The sequence below is a fragment of the Rutidosis leptorrhynchoides genome, chromosome 1 (assembly GCF_046630445.1).
Source record: "Rutidosis leptorrhynchoides isolate AG116_Rl617_1_P2 chromosome 1, CSIRO_AGI_Rlap_v1, whole genome shotgun sequence".
Classification (NCBI taxonomy): domain Eukaryota; kingdom Viridiplantae; phylum Streptophyta; class Magnoliopsida; order Asterales; family Asteraceae; genus Rutidosis; species Rutidosis leptorrhynchoides.
Window position 1 is genome coordinate 628,244,989 of NC_092333.1, and position 19,062 is coordinate 628,264,050.

The 19,062-nt window shown below is 35.2% G+C and overlaps 2 protein-coding genes across 2 annotated transcripts; both read left to right on the forward strand.

Moving 5' to 3' along the window:
• Positions 1 to 1,620: 1,620 nt before the first annotated feature.
• LOC139885618 (uncharacterized) lies at positions 1,621 to 3,095 on the forward strand. Its single transcript, XM_071869370.1, has one exon. It carries the CDS (start codon positions 1,773 to 1,775, stop codon positions 3,006 to 3,008), a length of 1,236 nt encoding a protein of 411 aa, XP_071725471.1. The 5' UTR covers positions 1,621 to 1,772; the 3' UTR covers positions 3,009 to 3,095.
• A 10,151-nt stretch (positions 3,096 to 13,246) lies between these two features.
• Positions 13,247 to 18,809, forward strand: LOC139885619 (uncharacterized). The gene is made up of 3 exons (XM_071869371.1): positions 13,247 to 13,604; positions 15,231 to 16,596; positions 17,210 to 18,809. The coding sequence occupies exons 1-3, from the start codon at positions 13,367 to 13,369 to the stop codon at positions 17,397 to 17,399; spliced, it is 1,794 nt and encodes a 597-aa protein (XP_071725472.1). The 5' UTR covers positions 13,247 to 13,366; the 3' UTR covers positions 17,400 to 18,809.
• The last annotated feature ends 253 nt before the right edge of the window (positions 18,810 to 19,062 follow it).

Sequence of the window (19,062 nt, forward strand, 5' to 3'; positions counted from 1 at the left end):
TATTGCATTAAATAATATTTTTGTCACTTTGAGTTCATGAAAATAGATAAGTTTAAACTCTAGTACAAATTCTAAAAGTAAAAACTACCACTTGCTTACTTGTATGTTTAAATTATAATAAATAAATTATAAATTAATTATTAGTTATTCATTTCATTATAATTAATTATAAATAAATATAAATATAAATGCTAATTAAGTAAGACAAAATTACGCGCGTCGTCCCTGAACTTGTTTCCAGCCTTCTCACGTCATCCTGATTCTTTTTTTTTTGCTTGCGTCATCCCTGTTCTTGTAAAATATAACATAGGTCGTCCTTCTGTATACATTCCGTCCAATATCTCCGTTAAAGTCAATCATGTGCGAATCATGTGAGGGTATTTCAGTCTTTTAGTAACTTGAGGGATGACGCGCGTAATTTTGTCTAATAATAATAATTTGAGGGACGACGCACGTAATTTTATTTAATAATAATAATTATAATAATAATAATAATAATAATAATAATAATAATAATAATAATAATAATTGTTATTATATTATTATTATTATTATTATTATTATTATTATTATTATTATTATTATTATTATTATAATTACTATAATAATAATAATAATAATAATAATAATAATAATTATTATTATTATTATTATTATTATGTGCTTATTATAATAATTGTTTTTCGACACGCAATTTCGACGCGCGATTTCGACGCGAGTTTTAGAGGTGTGTTTTTCGACACGCGATTTCGACGCGCGTTTTCGACACGCGATTTTCAGGCGTGTTTTTCGACGCGCGATTTTGACGCGAGTTTTAGAGGTGTGTTTCTCGACACGCGATTCCGACGCGCGTTTTTGAGGCGTGTTTTTCGACACGCGATTTCGACGTGCGTTTTCAATGCGTGTTTTTCACGCGTTTTCGACGCGTCTCGAAAAACACGCCTGAAAATCGCGTGTCGAAAAACACGCCTCGAAAACGGGCGTCGAAATCGTGTGTCAAAAAACACACCTCTAAAACTCGCGTCGAAATCGCGCGTCGAAATTGCGTGTCGAAAAACAATTATTATAATAAGCACATAATAATAATAATAAAGCACATAATAATAATAATAATAATAATAATAATAATAATAATAATAATAATAATAATAATAATAATAATAATAATAATAATTATAATTATAATAATAATAATAATTATAATAATAATAATAATAATAATAATAATAATAATAATAATAATATAATAACAATTATTATTATTATTATTATTATTATTATTATTATTATTATTATTATTATAATTATAATTATTATTATTAAATAAAATTACGTGCGTCGTCCCTCAAATTATTATTATTAGACAAAATTACGCGCGTCATCCCTCAAGTTACTAAAAGACTGAAATACCCTCACATGATTCGCACATGATTGACTTTAACGGAGATATTGGACGGAATGTATACAGAAGGACGACCTATGTTATATTTTACAAGAACAGGGATGACGCAAGCAAAAAAAAAAGAATCAGGATGACGTGAGAAGGCTGGAAACAAGTTTAGGGACGACGCGCGTAATTTTGTCATTAAGTAATTAGCCCTTTTATTGGAGCGTCTGGATTGAATCCTCTCAAACGTCCAGTTTTCTCCTAACGGTCAAAAAAAAAAAGAAGCTACAAACTCCCCCAAATTCCTCCATCCCTCACCAAACCCTAATCAAATCTTTCACTCTCTTTCACAATCTGTGTACCAATTTCATCACTTTTTGTAAAAATGAGTGCTCTTAGCAAATACCCAGAAGCGATCAATACCAATAAAGATGTACAGATATGGAACAATGCTGTATTTGATAATGCCGGTGATTCAGAGTGTTTCAAATCGAATAATTTGATCAAATCACCATCTTTGTTGTTGAAGAAACCACCTGTTTCTATAAACCCATGTTCCGATTCTTATGATTCTTCATTTTCTAGTAAAGAGAATCAGAGCCCAATTGGGTTATCAAATTGTTCTGTTCTTGTTCACCAATCGAAACAGAAACCCAAACCCTTGAAGAATCTTGAAATCAAGTCTGGTTCTCTGAAATCAGAAAGTCGTGAAGAGAAGACTGATGAAGAAATCGAAATTGAGAAGGAAATTAGTAGATTGTATGCGAAATTGGAATCGATTCGATCGAAGAAAGCGGCAGAACAGAAAGAAAATAAGGTTCTTGAAAAACAGGGGAAGAAAGTGACTGCTAAGTTTCTGGATCCTGTTAAAGATTCAGGTGTCAAGAAGATGGAAGAATCTGGTTTTTCGAAACCGAAGATTCAAAGAAGAGGTTTTAGTTTGGGACCGAATGAGATCATGAATGCATCGAATTCGAAAGCGAAACAAATCGGTACAACTCCTGTTCAATCTACAAACAGAAGGAAATCTTGTTTCTGGAAATTAGATGATATTGAAGAAGAAAATTACGGGTTTTCTAAAGGGAGGAATTCGATCCTTAGACAAGCTGTTACAACTGTTGGATCGAAAAAGGGAATAAAGAAAGATGATCTGATTCTTGCAAGTGTTCAACCGAAAAAGCTGTTTGGAGATCAATCTGTTCCTGCTAAGAAGCCGTTAAAGCCTGGTAGAGTGATTGCTAGCCGTTACAATCAACCAACGGTCAATTCAACGATGAAGAAGAAATCGTTTACTGATAATGTTGACCGAAAGTCACGTGGTGGGACCGAGGGCCGAATGAAAAAGAAATGGGAAATTCCAAGTTTTGTGATACCAAAAAGATTGGAACTTGAGGATGATAATGAGACTGAAAATGATGAATTTGTTGGCCCGATTGATGTGGTGATGCCTGTAGAGTTACCGAGGATTAGAGCAGTTCGATTTGTTGATGATCAGGGTCGGGATTCGGGCCCAGCTAAAAGGGTTGCTGAGTTAGTTGGAAAGAAGTCTTACTTTCATGAAGATGATGATGATGATGAAGAGGAAACTGTTTGTCAGCAACTGAGTTTTGAAGAAGATTGAGATTAAACAAATAAATAAATAAATAAAGAATGTAAGCAAATGTTTTGTTGCTGTTTTTCATTCATTTGTGATTTGTGATTGTTTGTGATTGAAAGGAAAGCTTGACTTTTGCTTTCCCTATATGAATATGGTTATGAATATGGATAATATCTTCAAGTGCAGTGTTATTTTTTAGTCTATTTATTAAGCAGCTGTATGATTGTATGAGTTGTAGTGATTATAAAGCTTTATAGTTACAGTTTTTATTGACACGTTGAAAGTTATATTAATTTACTGTCATTGTAAATTGTAATAATATGTTTAAAAAACTTGATATAAGTGACACTATGCCATAAAATTTGCAACAACAAACAATGCCCCTATCAGAACTGATTTGTCACTAAATTTAGTGAGCAAAGGCAACCTACTCTGCAACAAATTTGTGTACTGTGTTACTACTAACTTGATGTATAGGATATATTCTACTTATTATATGTCATTTCACACCCCAACAATGCACAAAACATATTCTACAAGTTCTTCAAATATGAGTTGATACATAAAGCAAGTCTTTTAAGCTCAAATAGTGGAAATTTTGGCCATTTGAGTTATAAATGACCATGAAAGGATTGATTTGGGTGACTTAATCTCAAACTGAGCAAATAATAGTAGTTAAACTGGAAACGGGTCAAATGTCGCGGCTATATATAAATTTTCAAATTCCTTTACAAAAGTGTTCTAGGGACACCTCAACCACTAATACAAAATACTACCTGTTTTCACCCAACACCCAAGCCATCCGACCCGCCCATTTTGACACCTCAAATAAGAGTGGCTTTCATGCATAATTAATTGTGGCTTAGCAGTATTCTCAAACGGCTTAAGGTAATATCTATAGATGACATGACAACTCTGTTAAAAAAGCTCGGATAATGATCATTATCTCCGTGCTGTATGTAGATGGCGTTACCAGGATAAGTTAGTAACCTATTACTGCTGTAATAAATCAACATCATCTTTATCACATCAATAATATAATTTAACCATTATATATAAGTACCACGGTAATAAAATGAAATAACAAATTTTTTTTTTTTTTCCGAAAGGCAATGGAATTATCACGAAACGGATACAACACGAACTATAGCCCATTACATACAATTTTGGGCATATAGAAAACAGAACTCGACTAGTTGCTAAGGACGCAACTCAAGAAATACAAATTTAGAGGAGAATACACGAAATTACACGGAACAAACCCTTAGAGGGTTGGTTAGCCAAAATTTTGTTTCTTGAATGGCAAAAAATATTATACAGCGCAGATGTGAGGATATTGACTAACCTTCCTAGGGTGATGAGTCTCTTGTCTTCTGCGTCTTTAGTTACATAAGCAATCCTGTTTTTGTTTCAAGGAATCACACATCAAATCAATAGAAAAAGTAAATAATAATTAAAATAACAACTAAACTACTACATTAACAGTAATGGGAGAAAAATAAACCATTGGGTATTTCCTATAAGCTGAACATAATGGGAGAAAAATAAAACTTACTAGCAATTAATTCAACTCCAAGCCTTAAAAACTAACTAAGCGTCTTATTCATATGAATTTATACAATTGTTGAACTTACTTCAGTAACATCTTTGTAGCAGTTAAATAATTAAGGAACCAAAGATGCATGTACCTTGAATATTGTATACTCTCGGCCCATCATAGCATACCAATTATTCAGCATCCCGTCTGCCACACCTGGCTGCTCGACTTTGTTGGAGGTTTTATTAAATTCTTTCGTGTAGGGTAAAATAATCGATAGCCGGATAAATCACTGAATCGTGGTATCACTTTCCGAAAGTAATTATTCGACCCTTATAGCCTGGGTTACACGAATATCACTTTGGGATAAGACAGAGATTAAATTCTTGTTTTGGCAGAAACAAGAATTCCTTTTGCAGAAGAATATTTTGGTGTTCGTAACTTGTATCCTTACTCATGCATATTGGTTAATATATTTATATACACCCTTATCATGAAAGAGTCTTTTATTAAAATCAATTGGCCGATTGATTAATAAAAGTATCTTCTATAATATTCAAAAGTGGTTACAGGAAGAATATTTCTATAAACAAATATTATCACTTCCATCATTAAAGTAAAAGTTGTTACTTTTACAATAAACAAATATTATATTTTACAACTATCAAAGCATGAGTGATCACTTTATAATAAACAAGTATTATTCCTTCAACCACTAAAGCAAAAGTGGGTGCAAGAATTCTTCCGTAATCACTCAAAATTGTGTTAAGTGTTTTCTTACTGCTGTCTCTTAAGAACCAGCACTGCAAAAGGACCAGCAGCGCAAAAATCAGCAAACAGGACCAGCAGCGCAAAAGAGTCAGCATAGGGACCAGCAGCGCAAAAGTCAGCAAACAGGACCAGCAGCGCAGAGGAACCAGCAAACAGGACCAGCAGCGCAGAGGAACAAGCAAACAGGACCAGCTGCGCAGAACAACCAGCACAGGGACCAGCTGCGTAGAACAACCAGCACAGGGACCAGCTGCGCAGAACAACCAGCACAGGGACCAGCAATGCAGAACAACCAGCACAAGGACCAGCAATGCAGAACAACCAGCACAAAACACTTAGCCAAATTTCAGCTTACTAAGAAAACTTAGTACTGAAAACACTTAGTCAAATTTCAGGTAGACCAAGTCATGATAGTAAATAATGGAAAACCACTTTTAGGTCCGGGTAATCTATCACTTAATGGGTGTACACTCCGTACCTCCAAACCCATTTACAAGTGTAGATTAAAACCCACAATTACACTAAATTTCCAACAATCCTCCCCAATTTAGTGCAATTCGTTTCATGAGAATTAAACAAATTAAAACAAAACTCATGCATAAATGAAAATATCTTGAAGATTGAATTTTCACCTTAGTACATTACGCATTTCAAATATTCGAGAATCGGGGTGTTATAAGAATTGAACCCTTCAACCCATTTGAATAACTGAAAATAACATACACATAAGTTTTCAAATACTCTAAAGCTATCCTGACACTTTACAAGCCATGTGTCCATATCCTTTCATGAATGTATCTAAAGCAAAAGTCCAAGCTTTGTTGAAGCGGCAAAAATTCACATTCACATAGGTAGTTGATTTCAGTCATGCACCTGCTCATGCACTTTTTCAAATGAACTATTAAGAAGCCAGACTTCAACCTCTCCTTCAGCAGGTCCGAGTACATACAATACCTTGGGATGATACAAAACTTATGTACTCCAAATTTCTAAGTATAAGCCTTCCACATTGAATTCAACTTCTAATTTTCATCAGAAGGGAATTGGGTATCTTATAATTAGAAATTTATGTGGACTTTAAACCCATCCCCACAGCAGACTTGTTCACCAAGTCTCTTGCCAATCCATTCGTCAAGTGATCAGCTAAATTCTGTTGTGACCTCACGAACACTATAGAAATCACCCCATTCATGATGAGTTCACGAATCATGCTATGTCTGACACCTAAGTGTCTAGACTTTCCATTGTACATCTGGCTATAAGCCTTTGCCAATGTCGCAGTACTATCACAATGGATAGACATGGGTGCTATAGGTTTAGGCCATAATGGTATCTCATGGATCAAGTTTCTAAGCCATTCTGCTTCTTTACCAGCAGCAGCTAAAGCAACAAACTCAGATTCCATCGTTGAGTTGGTAATACATGTCTGCTTCTTAGAAGCCCGTGAAATAGCACCTCCCCCAAGCAAGAACACCCAACCACTCGTTGAAGAATGATCTTCAATATTGGTTATCCAACTCGCATCAGAATATCCTTCTATTACCGAAGGAAACGCATTATAAGATAAACTATAGTCCATAGTTTTCTTCAAGTACTTCAGTACCCGCCTAATTGCTTGCCAATGATGAGTACTAGGATTACTAGTATATCTACTCAGTTTTCCCACAGCAAAAGCAATATCCGGCCTTGTACAAGTCATGGCGTACATCAAACAGCCAATCACCTGAGAATACTCAAGTTGTGATACAGCTTCACCTTGATTAGGCATAAGCTTCTCACTTGGATCAACAGGGGTACTCACAGGATTACATTCAAAGCAATTGAACTTTTTCAACACCTTCTCAATATAATGAGATTGACAAATCGAAATTCCTTTGCTTTCACGTTTGATCCTAATGCCAAGGATAACGTCAGCCTCCCCCATATCTTTCATGGAGAATTTTGATAACAAAAATTCTTTTGTTAAATCAACCTGACTTTGGTCAGTCCCAAAGATTAACATGTCATCAACATATAGACAAATTATAACTCCTTTACCAGAATCATCAAATTTATTATATACACATTTATCTGCTTGGTTTAATTTAAAACCACTAGATAAAATCACTTCATCAAACTTTTGATGCCATTGCTTAGGTGCTTGTTTCAAACCATATAAGGATTTCACAAGTTTGCACACCTTGCCTTCATTTCCTGGCATGACAAAGCCCTGAGGTTGGTTTATATAAACCTCCTCATCCAATTCACCATTCAAGAATGCTGTCTTCACATCCATCTGGTGAATAACTAGATTGTGAATCGTAGCCAAAGCAATCAGCAGTCTAATGGTAGTGATACGTGCCACGGGAGCATAAGTATCAAAATAGTCAATTCCAGACTTTTGTCTAAAGCCTTGAATGACTAACCTTGCCTTGAATTTTTCAATAGTTCCATCCACCTTCATCTTCTTTTTGAAGATCCATTTGCAACCCAAAGGTTTGCAACCAGGAGGTAGATCAGCTAACACCCAAGTGTTATTGCCCATGATAGAATCCATCTTATCATTAATTGCCTCTTTCCAGAATGCAACATCCTGAGACCTCATTGCTTCATCATATGTTTTAGGATCATCATCAACATTGAAACAATACGAATATTGGGTAGAAACATCATCCCTAGAACCTTCAACTAAGTATAGTTGAAAATCTCGTCCAAATGATTTAGCTTTCCTTTTTCTTTTGCTTTTTCGAAGCTCAAGTGACTGATCAACAACCTTTTCAGAGACTTCATCATTACAATCCTTATTGGATCCCTTGAATCAATCACAGAATTGATTGAGACAAACTCATTAGGCTCTATTACATAGAACCTATATGCCTTGGAATGTTCAACATATCCAACAAATATGCAATCTATACCTCTTTCACCTAAACTTTTCTTCTTGGGATCAGGTAGTCTTACAACCGCCCTACAGCCCCATACCCGAAGATAATTCAAGTTAGGTTTCCTTTTATTCCAAAGTTCATAAAGTGTAATCTTGTTTCTTTTGTTAGGAACTCTATTAAGCAAATAACAAGCTGTTAACATAGCTTCCCCCCAAAATCCTTCACTTAAACCCGAATAGGATAACATGGAATTAACCATTTCCTTAAGGACCCTATTCTTCCTTTCAGATATACCATTTTGTTGTGGAGTATATGGAGCTGTGGTCTCATGGATAATACCAACGGATTGGAAATACGATTGGTCAATGTATTCACCTCCCCTATCCGTTCTAAGTCTTTTAATCAAAGCCTTTTGTTGTAATTCTACTTCAGTTTTAAATATTTTAAATTTATCTAATGCTTCATCCTTAGTATGTAACAAATAAACATAGCAAAATCTAGAAGCATCATCAATAAAAGTCACAAAATATTTCTTGTTCCCTAAAGTAGGAGTAGCATGCAAATCACATAAATCACTATGTATTAATTCCAAAATTTCAGTATCACGATGTACATTTTGAAATGGTTTCTTAGTGATCTTTGTTAACATACACGTTTTACACTTTTCATTGTTCATGTCAAAGGCCGGTATTAATCCATCTTTAGACATACCTTGCATTCTTTTAAAGTGTACATGTCCTAGTCTAGCATGCCAAAGTGTAGAATTTTTTATGCTAGAAGTAGATATAAAAGCAAAATTAACATTCAAGTGATTAATGTTAAGTCTAAACATTCTATTGCATAAATAACCAAAACCAACAAACATACCATGTTTTGACAAAACAAACTTATCAGATTCAATCACTTGTTTATAACCACAACAATTTAACACACTACTGGAAACCAAATTTTTTCTTATTTGTGGTACATGCAAAACATCAAACAAACAAATAGTTTTTCCAGAACTAAAACACAAATCCACACTTCCACGTCCATGAACAGAGGCTGTTGACTCATTTCCCATATGAAGAATTGATCCATCAGTCACGGACTCGTAAGTCTTGAACCAAAATCTATCCTTGCATACATGGGTGGTGGCTCCCGAGTCAACCCACCACGCGACATCATCATCCTGCACAAAATAAGCCTCAGATATATATGAAACATAATAATTCTCATTTGAATTATTAAATATATTCTGACCTTTCGAGTTGTGGTTGTTTAAACCATTTCCCGAACCGCTTGTGCTAGATCCTTTGGCATTATTATTACCAAAAATAACCTTGCAATCCTTTTTCATGTGTCCAGTTTTACCACACTTCCAACAAGTCAATTTAGACTTCTTGTTCGGATTAGCCTTGTTATAACCTTGATGTTTACGTTTGCCCTTTTTGTCATTATTACTAGTGAACTTTTTATGTTCCACCATATTGACAACAGACGTACCAGCAACTTCGTTGCTCTTTGGCTTGTCATTATCCTGCAACCTGAGGGATTCCTCAATACGCAGATGACTACCCAACTCAACAAGAGTTAACTCCTCCTTCTTATGTTTCAAAGAATGTTTAAATTCTTTCCAAGATGGAGGTAGTTTATCAATTATGCTTGAGACTTGAATAGACTCATCCATGTTCATCTTATGTTGTGTGAATTGACCAAGTATACGAATGAGCTCATTGTATTGTTCCAAGACCGGTCTAGAATCGACCATCTTGTAATTATTAAAATTACTCACAAGGAACTTTTTACTAGAAGCATCCTCAGACATATACTTGGTTTCTAAACAGTCCCATAGTTCTTTAGAAGATTCAACATTTAGGTAAATATCAAAAAGGGAATCAGCCATACCATTGAGGATTAAACCTCTAGCGATGTAGTCATCGTTCTCCCACTTGCACCTTTTCCGAATTTGTTCAATAGTGGCATCATCACCATGATCTTCAGGAATTGGTGTGCTGAGTACGTACACCACACTCATGCTGCTCAGAAAGAAGTGCATCTTCTTTTGCCATCTCCTAAAATCAATTCCCTCAAACTTATCAAGTTTGGAGAAATTCGCCGTCATGTGTTTCATCGTAGCCACCATCGATTATAACAAATAATTACTTTCGATTGTTGGAGGTTTTATTAAATTCTTTCGTGTAGGGTAAAATAATCGATAGCCGGATAAATCACTGAATCGTGGTATCACTTTCCGAAAGTAATTATTCGACCCTTATAGCCTGGGTTACACGAATATCACTTTGGGATAAGACAGAGATTAAATTCTTGTTTTGGCAGAAACAAGAATTCCTTTTGCAGAAGAATATTTTGGTGTTCGTAACTTGTATCCTTACTCATGCATATTGGTTAATATATTTATATACACCCTTATCATGAAAGAGTCTTTTATTAAAATCAATTGGCCGATTGATTAATAAAAGTATCTTCTATAATATTCAAAAGTGGTTACAGGAAGAATATTTCTATAAACAAATATTATCACTTCCATCATTAAAGTAAAAGTTGTTACTTTTACAATAAACAAATATTATATTTTACAACTATCAAAGCATGAGTGATCACTTTATAATAAACAAGTATTATTCCTTCAACCACTAAAGCAAAAGTGGGTGCAAGAATAATTCTTCCGTAATCACTCAAAATTGTGTTAAGTGTTTTCTTACTGCTGTCTCTTAAGAACCAGCACTGCAAAAGGACCAGCAGCGCAAAAATCAGCAAACAGGACCAGCAGCGCAAAAGAGTCAGCATAGGGACCAGCAGCGCAAAAGTCAGCAAACAGGACCAGCAGCGCAGAGGAACCAGCAAACAGGACCAGCAGCGCAGAGGAACAAGCAAACAGGACCAGCTGCGCAGAACAACCAGCACAGGGACCAGCTGCGCAGAACAACTAGCACAGGGACCAGCTGCGCAGAACAACCAGCACAGGGACCAGCAATGCAGAACAACCAGCACAAGGACCAGCAATGCAGAACAACCAGCACAAAACACTTAGCCAAATTTCAGCTTACTAAGAAAACTTAGTACTGAAAACACTTAGTCAAATTTCAGGTAGACCAAGTCATGATAGTAAATAATGGAAAACCACTTTTAGGTCCGGGTAATCTATCACTTAATGGGTGTACACTCCGTACCTCCAAACCCATTTACAAGTGTAGATTAAAACCCACAATTACACTAAATTTCCAAAAGACTTGTGCACTAATAGAGGACGGAGCTCTTAAAGATTAACATTTCAATCAGTTCTTATGTTTTGCTTGTTGCCTTACGTTCAATAGACTCCGACGTAACGCGAGTCGAATCCTGTGGTGGCGCTTTCGACGCTCCAGTTTTCCTTTGCGCGCTACCAGTGTGTAAAGAAGGGAGCACGCATCCCACTTCTTTCAGCAACCTTGCTGCTTCTTAATTTGAGATGGTCCTTAGTTGCGGACCTATTGAAACATCTGGTCCCTCACTCAAAGGGTTCGACTTTTCTACGTTGAGAAACCTGAGAACCTGAGTTTGACCCGTCATGAAAGTTGTCTGGTACTGTCTACTCGCTTTGAAAAATGACTCATGTGGATACGCCCCTGGGGGTGATGAAGCTGTCATCAACATTTTTTTTGTAAAGGATCGTATTACTCCTCCGAAGTGATTGGAGTTGGGTCGGACCTCCAGACATCTTTACGGTTCACTATACACGGGTCCCACGGATGACGCCAAATGATCAAGTCAAATTTGACTTGAGTGCAGAATTTTTTTTTTATATTGTGATTAGGATTCTAACCTCATAAGAAAGCCTCTCGGTTAGAATGGTTGAGATGGAGGGGGTGTTGGTGGTTGACTTTTGCCAAGCCTCCCTAATGATCGTAGGTATTAGGTTTAATTAAGCATGTGCGATTAGCCTTTAAAATGACACACTTAGGATGCGTTTAATAAAACTGAATGATTAACCGTTGAATGGTTCATAATGTGAATGATTCAAAGGTTCTGAATGACGATAAGTTATTTTATAATCATTTTGAATGAGCAATGTTAATAATGTAAAATTACCATATTAACATTTATATGAATAAAAACTAGAATATAGTTGTTTAATAAGTGTTCTTGATATAATTTAAAGAAGATTTTAGTTAAAATTTATATGCTTAATGGTTAAGATAGTATTTTAGCAATGAATGATTCAACACTGAATATCTAAATCACTCAGCGTCATCTATCATTCAGATGTCAGAAACAAACGCACTGAATACTGAATGGTTCAACATTCAACGCTGAACCATTCCATTAAGAGGTAAACAAACATACTCTTAACCTTGTTATTTATAGGATGATCAATTTACGGTTACTAAGATAACTTCTCCTTCCTCAACTATCCTCCCAGAGTCTTCTTATTCGAAAGTTATGACGATCCTCAATCATACCCACTTAGAAAATTCCAGACACACGTTGATAACGTCGCTCACCTGGCGAAACGAGTGCAACGTGTTAATATGGCGCATCGTACTTTGAACCTTACATTGTACCTTAGTTATTCATAGTTAGGAAACAACTATGCTTTTGCTGCACGTGGTCGTGACATGGCGTGACGCACGCCATTAAATACGGAGTAGGATTTTTTTCAATGATTATATGGAAAGAACAAAATATGTATTGTTTTGAATTGCATTATTAGTATTAACCACTCTTAATTATTAATTATTAAATTATTATTACTCCGTATTAATTTTACTGGTCGTTACTCGTTAGTCAATCAGAAAACTTCAGAAGACCCCTTCCAACACTCCAAAAGTACAAATTATCATCAAGGTCATAATAGTAATTTTAGAAAACGTGCCAACCACCACCAAACAGTTTTAAAACTTCGAACCTAGTGACCCCTTTCAAATTGAAAACGTGTCAACCACCACCAAACAGTTTTAAAACTTCGAACCTAGTGACCCCTTTCAAATTTCAATCCCCCCTCATGGGTACTCTCGTAATTTTACCTAACAATTCCAACTCACTCTCCGATTCTCGTCCACTTCTTAACCTTTTCTTTTCTTTTTCTTCGGACACAAAACAAAAATCAAAATAAATAATAATAAAAACAAAATAAAAAAGAAAGCCATCGTCTGCTATCGTGCGCAATCTTAACTTCCGGCGAGTTTTAATATTCCGATCGGGTGTAGTAACCAACGCTGTTTGTAACAATGGCCGAACAACAGTACTCGAAAGCAAAAATATCAGTATGGTGGGACATCGAGAACTGTCAAGTACCAAAAGGTTGTGAACCGCATTCGATCGCCCAAAATATAAGTTCTGCGTTGGTGAATATGAATTATTGTGGGCCCGTATCTATATCTGCTTACGGTGATACTAATCGGATCCCTTCTTCTGTTCAACAAGGTCTTAATAGTACTGGAATCGCCTTAAATCACGTTCCTGCTGGTATATACTTGCACTCTGTTTTTTTTTTATCGTATATAATTTATAATTTATATTTATATATGCGGAATTATATATAGTAGAGTTCAATTTATTGACATGAGAGTTTGATTGAGTAGGCTGTGGTGGAATTGAAGTGTATAAACCCTAACATGAGATGTTTAACATGATAAGTAGATCTGTTTGTATAATTGGCTATACATACGCTAATTGTTTGTATTTAAGTTATGAGCCGTAGAGATTGATCATAATTTTTTGTTTTGATAGTTTAAGGACTTAATTGTGGTGAAATTTAATAGTATAAACACTGGTATAGGTGTATAAGTAGATCTGTTTACTCGATCGAAGTTATATATGGAGTATGTATCTAGTTATTGATTTAGGTTATGGCTTATCAGCCCTGGAGATTGATTATTTGTTTTAGATTTGCAGTGCCTTTTTTTCATGTTGAATTATTTTATGAGTCATGCTAAGTGTACTACTATGTACTTGTATTTATTATCTAACTATGTGCTACCTACAAAATATGTCATCTGTTTATGTATCATCTATGTAACTCTAACATTGCAGCTTTGTGTGTAAGTCATTCTGGTTAGGTAGTTGAGTTTCGCAGCAGCTTTTTTTCTACTTGTTATATCTTCTTCTTTACTTCCTTCTACATACATACTAGTGAATTAGAATGTTAATTATCTTACGTGCTTGCAGTTTTGTTACAAGACAACCATCGTACTTGCAAACACAATGATTCATGTAGCGCGTTTTATCATTTTTTACTTCATGTTGGCTGGAGGTCCTTTCTGGATGCAGCCTCTATGCCCTCGAGTAGAGGGAGGGGAGACTTTTTCTACTCGTAGGTGGAGAATTGATTTTATTTATCTGTGGGTAGAGGAATGACTTCCCTTTTACTTTGGGGTAGAAGAAAGACTGACTACATCTCACCTCCCCATACTCCACATTGATGGAATTGGGTATTGTTGTTGTTGTTGTTGTTAAACTTAACAATTTGGACAAATTATAATCATTTCTTGTTTTTCTGAATCAAGTCATACGATCTTACAAATTTAAATAGCTGTATGTTGTTTTGATTCGTAATACAAACGTAATCTTGGAACTGAAATCGAACGCTAATAAAACTAAGCATAAGTGAAAAGTTGCTTCTCATTTTTAGATTGAGAGTATAAGTTGTTTGAGTTGGTTATAAGTAGGAACATGTTATGTGCGGTTTCATTAAGTAATGAAAAAAGTAGAGAATTGTGTAAATTTAATAAAGAAATGCAGAACTTATTTAGGAGTTTTTCTTTACTTTTGCGTTCTTAAAGTTGACTGTAAAGCCATTTGTTTATTGTAAATGTTTCGATCATTGTTCTTGGCAACTATATTAATCTTTTACGCATTTCGCTTATTATGGACAGTTGGTTGTTTAATATCAGTGTTTAGTGTCGTTTACCTTCTTATTTCAAATATGATGATTGTTTTGCAGTGTTTTGCAAGTGTGATGATTAAATGTCTACATCACTCTACCAATCACCATTTTCTTAAATTCTTTTCCAATTCGTATTGTGTTAACATAATGAAAGTTATCTAATATGGTTTTAATGTATCTTAAAAGCTTCTTTTTCTTGTTTCTAGGCGTTAAAGATGCAAGCGACAAGAAAATCTTGGTAGACATGTTATTTTGGGCGGTCGATAACCCTGCCCCAGGCAATTATCTGTTAATTTCTGGTGATAGAGACTTCTCAAACGCTCTACATCAATTACGAATGCGGAAATATAATATTCTTCTAGCGCAACCTCATAAAGCATCTGTGTCTCTTCTTGCCGCAGCAAAAAGTGTCTGGCTATGGACTAGCCTTTTAGCTGGAGGACCACCCCTATCAAATGTTGAATCAGCTCAACCAGTTGATAATAGCTACGGCCAGTCAGTACAGATCCCAGTTTCTGAGCCAGTTCAAATAGTAGATAATGGGTACGCGAATACCAGTTCGGGTTTTCAGAAATTCCCAAGTATGGGAAAATCAGTTGATTATAGACCAAAGGGGAAGTCACTAAGGAAAAACTACAGTCAACCAGTTATATCTAGAACTGCAAGTCCGCCAACTGGGAGTATAGAAAATCAGATTAAATCGAACTCTCAGAAACCAGGATATATGCAGCCTAATCACATCCCAAATGTTTCTTCAAGTGGATCAAACCCTTATCACATTCCTGTTCGCCCTGATTATTTGTGGAACAGTGGAAATAATATGACTGGCTACCAAGGTCATAATCCACAGTCAATAAATCCTACTAATCCCCCTGGAACTTCTGCACTTGCCCCAATAAATTTCTTTCCTCCCAATTCAAATACGCGTCCTCATCATACGCCTCACGGGCCTGACTTTTTTCCTGATGTTGGTAAACTTAACTTAACTGATAGCTCAGTAATGACTAAATCACATTATGGAAGACATTCAGCACATAATTCCATTGATTCTGCAAATCAACCATACACAAACAGTCCACATAAGGGGCATGGTATGCCCAAGAAGTCTGCTCTGAACAAATATTCGGTTAATAATACCGATTTTAAGCCATCATCTTCCTCACCATTGGACACCACAAATGGTTTTGGTGTGTGGGGCACACCTGGATGCCCAAAACCTTCCGAACATGTCCTAGGCTCAATGGGGGTGATATTACTTGCATTGAGCACGCTGAAAGCTGAAAAGATAGCACCTACTGAAGCTAACATAATTAGCTGCATACGATATGGGAATCCCAAGCAGCGCAATTTTGATGTTAAGAAGGCGTTAGAGACTGCCGTCAAGCAACAATTGGTAGTGAAACAAAATCTTGGTTCAATACCGCTCTTTGTGGGTAAAAATGAAAGCTTATGGAACTGTGTGAACCCTGAAAGTAATAATGTTAAAGATCACTCAAAACAAACATGGGATGAGCTCCGAAAATTCTTATCAACTCCTTTTGGTCGTTCAGCAATAGCAGGTTCTAGTTGCAGGTAACATGTGCTTATGCTTCTAATTAGTTATTTGGTTGCCTTTATGGCTGTCTTGAAACTAAATTTATGCGTTGATAAATAATCGTAATTAAAAATTCAGTTTGTAACGGAATGGATTTAGAAATCTGGTTTGAAGTTGGAACAGTAGGTTCTTTTTGTGTTTGTTTGAGTTCATAATGATTAATCAAGTATTTAATGGGTACAACTGGCCAAATCAAATGGGAATTCAATGCAAGTCACTAAAGTATAAATTTGTATTAAGCAAACCTTCAATACATTTTATGTTAACATGTTTACAGAAACTATCTTCACAAATTTTGAAAATTACTTTTACAAGAGATGTAGATATAGTTTATATTAAATGGTGGCAAAAAGAAGTATAAAGAAGTACTTTCATTTTCCCTTAAATAAATTGTTTTTGTGGGGGTGTAAAAGTGATTTTGTGACCCTTAGTAATCGAATTAGCATAATGAGAATCACCAGATCCTAGTGCTAAAAACTGATTATTGTTACTTAAAGTAGCAATAATCAGTTTTATATCTCATGTCCAAACACCATCTATATGATTTGTGTTGAGCATCATCTGACAAGTGATCAATGTTGTTTATGATAGATACGAGGCGGCAACTATCATTAAGAGTTCATGCTTAAAAGATCATGCTTTGGGTGATATTCTTCAGATTGTGCATTTAGCTATCATTGGAAAAAAGTGGATCGTACATAATCCATCTGGATGGCAGCCTGTTATTATTACTGTTCCAGAGACCATTTGCCATCAGAGCATTGAAAATCAACAAGTCTGAGGTCAGAGATGGCCTGTTACTAGTTAGTTTTATTTTCTTATGTTTTATTTGGTCACTTAGTAGTAATTCTAGTAGTTAAGTTCGACTGAATCAAGGTCAAACATGATAGAGAAAACTTAGTTTAGGTTGCACATAAATAGTTTCTTTTGAGGATATAAGGGTTTCACCATCCTCATTTTCTAAGCCATCCATATACTTGGACTGCTGGACATGAATAGCCACTAATCAAACCCGTCAAATAAAAGATCCGTCCTTTTACATCTTGATATGGATCAATTGTTGACAAGAATGTTGACAAGAGACTACTTGTCATGTGCATAATTGCAACTCCGTTACTTATAATTGAGGGTTGTTGGATGAGTGTATGATAATGGATTTATACGAGATCTGTTTGTACTTGTATGATGATTGACTGGTCGAATGGAAGACGATATTTTGTACTATAATTCAGAAGACTGTAGTACATACAAAGAAGCAATAAAAGGAGTATATGGGTATTTTATGTCCTGAGACTGGTGTAGTTTTTAAGGTGAAAATGATGATGAAACTTTTGAATATGTTATGTTATGAAATTAAAGTTTAAGGCGAAGATGTCAATTAAGTTTGAATTTGTAACATTCTGAAACCATTAAGGGTTTAATGTTATGTTCTGAAATTGAAATATCAAGGGATAGATAATGATCAAATTTGTGTATGTTGCGTTCTGAAGCTGAAGTATTAAGTGAGAGATGGCCATCAAATTTGCATGGTATGTTCTGAAACTGAAGATATAAGGGAAAAATGATCAATTAATGTATAGTTATGTGTTAAAACTAACGTTTTATAGGGAACGATGATCAGTTTTGAACAATTTAGTTCTGAAACTGAAGCTTTAAGTGGAAGATGATGATCAATTCGAGTATAATACGTTCTGAAACTGAAGTAATAAGGGGAAGGTATTGATCAACTTTAAATATCTTTACGTTCTGTAAGTGGTGAAGTTTTTCATAGGGGAAGATGATAATTTGATTCTAAAAATGCGGTTCCACTAGCAAATTTAAACTAGAAGATAATCAGATTTCATGATGCTTTTATGTTCGTTCTGAAAATATACGGGCAGGATGATGATCAATAATAGCGCATTTATTGTAAAAAAAGGTTGAGCAGCATTTTGGTATCAAATTAAAGCGCTATGAAGATGTATCTTTGAAGCAGTTGCTTTATACTAGCTCCGACCCGTTAAGGTTTGATGGGTAAAATTTATGATACGAACATAGCTTAAGATCTGCTGATGTTTATAAGCTACATTGATAAGTCTTTCATTTGGATTATTAAAATTTCTATTTGTGAATTTATTGTTTCTAGTATGACATTGAAATTACATTCCTGATTCTGGTAATTAACCTTATATTTTGTAATATATGGTGCTACTATGACATTGAAATTTCATTTGGTTTTCTGTAACATAAAGGTGTTGGGATTATATGAAATGCATGTATTATTGGATCCCAGTAGATTTATCTAGTACATGTTCCTTTGTTTTTGTTGAAGCCACAACAAAGAAAAAGAGATACATTTTTGAACTTTCACTTTAGTTTTTGGAACTGCAAGAATCACAGAAAACCTGTTTCTGCTGGTGCTACAAAAACCTATAAAACTGGTAGTTTTAGTCTTCTGACATGGT